The 5,905-nt window shown below is 38.8% G+C and overlaps 1 protein-coding gene across 1 annotated transcript; it reads left to right on the top strand.

Moving 5' to 3' along the window:
• Positions 1-1,111: 1,111 nt before the first annotated feature.
• Positions 1,112-5,519, top strand: LOC112523915 (glutamate receptor 3.2-like). The gene is made up of 6 exons (XM_025133587.1): positions 1,112-1,361; positions 1,483-2,825; positions 2,924-3,201; positions 3,790-3,821; positions 3,904-4,298; positions 4,991-5,519. Exons 1-6 carry the CDS (start codon positions 1,112-1,114, stop codon positions 5,408-5,410), a joined length of 2,718 nt encoding a protein of 905 aa, XP_024989355.1. The 3' UTR covers positions 5,411-5,519.
• Positions 5,520-5,905: the final 386 nt, after the last annotated feature.

Here is a 5,905-nt window from a genome sequence, read left to right as displayed (position 1 = left end):
AAACATTTTTATGTTTTATTTGGTTTGGTTTTCGTTATGTACGCAATAATGACATAAAAAACAATAAAAAAACAAACATTTATTTATATAAATAATGATTAAAAAAGTAACAAAAGAGAAAAAGAGAAAAAAAAAAGAATTAATTAATAAATTATATAATTCAATTATAATACAAATATTCAAGTAACAAAAAATACTAAGAGGTTGTTTGCTTACCTTTTTAATAGTTCTATTAAGAGCCAGTCTCTGAATCATTAAAATGTGTAAAAAGTCTGTCTCTTAATAGTTTTAAAACTCTTTGAATAATTTTGTATCTTAAGCCTTCTTTAACCATTAAACGCCCTAATTTTATTGTAAATAATTACCAAACAATTATATTTCATTTTGCATTTTGTCATCAGAGTATCTTAATCATTCTGTATCAAATCATTTAACAATCGCCAAATAACACCTAAATAAATAAGACAACAAAAAGACAAAAAATATATTACAACAAGGGTAGGGGGTGTAGTTAGCATACATTTTTAGTGCATAGATTTCCTAACATCTATGAAGGTGTATATCATTCATTACCCAAAGTTAGAAAAAGGGCAACAACATCTAAAACATTCTCCCAGGATCTAAAAAACAAAGAAACCTAACAAAAACAAAAGAGAGAGAGGTCTGCCTGCCTCCCCCCACTCCACTCAAAGTAGTGGGAATCCAACCATCAACTCCTCCAAGCAATTCCCTTTTCAAGCAATAACATTTCAAGATTTCTTGAAAACCCTCCTTCTACCCACCCCATTAACCCCTCTTCATCTTCTTCATCTTCAAGATTTGATTCTTCATCACCCCCTGTGTCTGTCACTGAAAGCTGCCTCTCTGTTACTTTTTTCACATGCCATCCACAACCCCTGTTCATAGCCCTTTATTTCTTGCTTCTCCTTGTCTCTGTTGTTTCTCACTGTGGAAAGATGCTAAATTTCTCAAATGGGTTTGTGCCTTTCTCACCTTTTTTGTTTCCTTTCATATGCCATTGATTGTCCTCCACTATCTAAAAACACCCCTTCTCTTCTTATATTCATTTGTTTGCTTTCTGATACAGATTTGAAAGGGTGTTTCTAAAGCTATGGGGAGTTCAGTAGTCTTGTTTCTTCTTTGTGTCCTGTTGGTTTTTGGAACCCTTTCAGTTGTATTTTCCAATACAGTCAACATTGGAGCCATTCTAAACACAAAAACAATCAATGGAAAAGTTTCAACCATTGCCATGAAAGCTGCTGTTCTTGATGTCAACTCTGATCCCACCATTTTACCCTCAAAAAAATTGAGTCTTTCAATTCATGATGCAAACTTCAGTGGTTTCCTCAGCATCGTTGGTGGTAAAACTAACCATTTAAGCCTTTATTTCTTCACATATGCTATATATATATATATATATATATATATATATATATATATCTACTTCTGTATATGTTTCATATATATTTGATGTTTTTACAGCTCTAAAGTACATGGAGATTGATACCTTGGCTGTKATCGGTCCACAAAGCTCTGTGATGGCTCATGTACTTTCGCATCTTGCAAACGAGCTCCTCGTTCCATTTTTGTCATTCACGGCCTTAGACCCCACACTTTCGCCCCTTCAATTCCCTTTCTTTATCCAAACAGCCCCCAATGATCTTTATCTGATGACCGCCATTGCTGAGATGGTAAGCTATTTTGGTTACAGAGAAGTAACTGCGATATTCACAGATGATGATCAGTTTCGGAATAGTATATCTACATTGGGTGATCAACTTTCCGAAAGGCTTTGTAAGCTCTCTTATAAAGCACCATTTCCACCCGTTTCTTCGTTGTCTTCGCAAGATATCAAGGATATATTACTTAAAGTGAGATCGATGGAATCTCGTGTCATTGTTGTGCATACTTACTCGAAAGTGGGTCTTATGGTTATGGAGACTGCTAAGAGTCTTGGCATGATGAAGAAGGGATACGTTTGGATCGCGACCACTTGGTTATCGACTGTTTTGGATTCAACAGGTGTTTCTCCTGCTCACGCTCCATCTGTACAAGGTGTTCTAACACTCCGTCCACATACACCGGATTCGGATAAGAAACGAGCTTTTATAAGAAGGTGGAAGAATCTGAGTAATGGTGAAATTGGGCTGAACCCATATGGTTTATTTGCTTATGATACAGTTTGGATGATTGCCTATGCCATTGATAAGTTCTTGAAAGAAGGTGGCAAGATTTCTTTCTCTAAKGATTCARGTYTGGGTGGTTTGAGAARGGCCAAAAGTCTGAATTTTGGAGCACTTAGTGTCTTTAATGGTGGAAAACAGTTGCTTAGRAACATAYTGCAAACAAATATGAGTGGTCTAACRGGACCCCTTTGGTTCAATCTTGATCAATCCTTGAKACACCCTTCTTTTGATGTAATCAATCTAGTTGGGAACCAGGGTCGGCGTCTYGGATACTGGTCGAACCACTCTGGGCTAACGGTTCAGTCGCCAGAGACTCTTTATGCAGAACCATCGAACCGTTCTATTGCCAACCAGCATCTGAGAAGTGTAGTATGGCCTGGGAACACAAARGATCGGCCTCGTGGATGGGAGTTTTCGAACAACGGAAGGCCATTAAGGATTGGAGTTCCGTTGAGAGTTRGTTTCAAAGAAATCGTTACAGTAGTTAACAGTTCGCACGAAATCCATGGATTTAGCRTAGATGTTTTCATGGCTGCAATAAAGTTGATTCAATATCCGGTTCCTTACGAGTTCATTATGTATGGGAATGGTCGTCAGAATCCGAGCTACACCGAGCTTGTGAATGAAGTGTCATATAACGTGAGTAAACTACTGTTATTTTGGAAAGTAATCTAACGGGGTCCAGATATTTTCACGATCTAATCTTTATGGGTGGTAAAATTGCCGTTTTTATTTAGGTGTTCGATGCTGTTGTTGGTGATGTCGCAATTATCACTAACCGTACAAAGGCCGCGGACTTCACACAGCCGTATATAGAGTCGGGTCTGGTTGTAGTCGTGCCCATAAAGAAGCTAAACTCGAGTGCTTGGGCTTTCTTGCGGCCTTTTACTCCGCTCATGTGGGCGGTCACCGGAGTTTCCTTTCTCGTCATTGGAGCTGTCATCTGGATACTGGAACACAGGCTGAACGACGAATTTAGGGGGCCGCCAAAGAAACAGTTGGCCACCATCTTTTGGTGAGCAGTCTCATATCTGTTAGACTTGGACAATTTTTTCTCTGTATGTAAACCCGTTCGCTCCTAAATGGCTTTTTTGGAGATTAATACACATACGCACATTATATCAGGACCATGGTCTTCCACTTCAGAAACTAGACAACCTGGGACGAACTATGTCAGTCTGCCCCCTATAGACATTTAGAAGCCAGACAATAGGAGACAATCTATGTCGGTTTGCCCCCTATAGACATTTAGAAACCGGACAATATGAGACAATCTATGTCAGTCTGCCCCCTATAGACGTTTAGAAACCAGACAATCTGGGGACGATCTGTGTCAGTCTGGCCCCTATAGACATTAATCTGGGACAATCTGTGTCTGCGCCCCTATAGACGTCTGGCACAGCCTGTTTATCCTCTGCTAGAGTGGGGTGTGAAGTCATTAATCAGCTAAACTTGGACCATTTCTCTCCATATGTATGTTAACCCCCCCCCTCCCTCTCTCTTAAGGGTTTTTTTGAAGAGTAATCTAATGGTGTACCAGATATTCTCAGAGATATTGCTTAATTCATCGGTTCTTTTGTAAGATTTGTTCTTCATTTTGCAGGTTTACGTTGTCAACTATGTTTTTCTCACACAGTAAGTATCAAACCTCTGATTATCTATTCGAATAGTAACGGGTGACGAGAGCGAAATTGATGATGAAGTCATAAACTTTCAGGAGAAAACACGGTGAGCACCCTTGGTCGGATGGTTCTTTTCATCTGGCTTTTCGTGGTTCTGATCATCAACTCAAGCTACACGGCTARCCTCACATCGATCTTAACCRYGCAACAACTTTCATCTCCCATCAGAGGGATCGATTCATTGATCGCTAGCAAYGAACGCATCGGGTTTCAGATAGGATCGTTTTCCGAGAATTATTTGATGGAAGAACTCAACATACCAAAATCAAGACTTGTTGCCCTTGGCTCCCCTGAAGAATATGCTGAGAAACTTGGAGGAGGAATAGTTGCTGCCATTGTTGATGAAAGGCCGTACGTCGACCTCTTCCTTTCAAACTACTGCCGGTTTCAAGTCGTCGGCCAAGAGTTCACGAAAAGCGGGTGGGGCTTCGTAAGTATCTCCGTACTTTTTACAGTAAAATCGGCTTTATAGAATGTCAAATATATGTAAATAGAATGCTTTTTAAGACTTTAATTAAGTTTACAGGACCAAACAATCGTACATCCTATATAAATGTGTTACAATAAGTCGATAAGATGTTTTTGGACTTCTTAACAAGTTCTTTTAGTACAACTTTTGAAAATAAGACTTTTCATTAGTCTTTCTAGTGTTCTATAGAAACAAATGTTCTACGAAAAGAGTTAATATAACACTTTATTTCAAAAGTATATTAAAAAACTTGTTAAAGCGTAAAAAATACGTCATATCAACTTATTGTAACATTTTATAATGTAATTGTTCCTGTAGACTTTGAGGTTGTTTGTTTACCTCTTAACAGTTTCATTAAGTGGCAACATCTAAATCATTAAGAAGTGAATCTTGTTAGACAAAAAAAAATCTGCCTTTTATTAGTTCTAAAACCCTCTGAATGATTTTTTATCATAAGTCTCCCTTAACCATTAAGCACCCTGATTCCATTGTAAACAATTACCAAATAATTATATTTTATTTTATACTATATCATGAAAGCCTACTAATCATTCTGACCACTTAAACATTCTATACCAAACAATTTTGCACCAAACCATTCTGCAACTGCCAATCAGATTATGAATGATATGTGTTATGTGATGATTTGTTAGGCATTTCCAAGGGACTCCCCATTGGCAGTTGACATATCGACTGCGATCCTAACGTTAATGGAGAACGGCGAGCTTCAAAAGATTCACGACCATTGGCTCAAGAGAAAAACCTGCTCCTTGCGGAACTCGGATTCGGACCAGCTTCAATTAGAAAGCTTTTGTGGACTATTTCTCATCTTCGGAGTAGCTTGCGCTCTTGCTCTCGGTATACACTTCTGTATGGTGCTTCGGGAGTTTGGAAAACACGATCCGTCACCGGAAAAGGGGTCTCGATCGGTGCGATTGCAGAGGTTTTTATCGTTTGCGGATGAGAAAGAAGAGATATCAAAGAGGAAGTTGAAGAGAAAGAGGGATGGTAGAGAAGTTAACAGATCAAACAGAATTCAAGCAGAGGTTGATGAAGATCAAAATTGTGAATAAATAATGCCTCTAACTTGTGACATAAATTCAGAATTTGGTAGTTATATATAAACTTGAATGGATTCAAACAAATGTAATTTGTTTGCCTGTAAAACTGTGGGCGTTTGATCCATTTATAAACTCAAAGTTTATGCTCGATCGTTCATCCAAATACGAGCATCGTTATACATGGCCAAAATGGGGCCGGAGTGAAGAGGGAGAGGCGATGGTCGGGAAGACCAAGCGTCGTCGTTTGAGGAGATCACAGATCTGGATCTGCTTCTCCAGCATCTTGTACCTGGAGGCTGAAATGACGTTTCTCCGGTAGGGAAGGGGGAGAAGGCGGTGGCCGTGGAGAGCAAAGGTAGAGTTTAGCGGCGATGGCCGTGGCTACAGTTCTTGGTCCCTAGATTTAAATAAAAAATAGAGTAAATTATATTATTGGTCCSTGTGTTTTAATTGAAAAAATTATAGGGGTGTAAACGATGTGAGTCGAGTTTGACTATCAGTATACTC

The sequence above is a fragment of the Cynara cardunculus genome, assembly GCF_001531365.2.
Source record: "Cynara cardunculus var. scolymus isolate 2C chromosome LG 12, CcrdV1, whole genome shotgun sequence".
NCBI classification, from domain to species: Eukaryota; Viridiplantae; Streptophyta; class Magnoliopsida; order Asterales; family Asteraceae; genus Cynara; species Cynara cardunculus.
The sequence above is the reverse complement of the archived record's forward strand: the minus strand, read 5'-3'. Positions and strand labels throughout refer to the sequence as shown.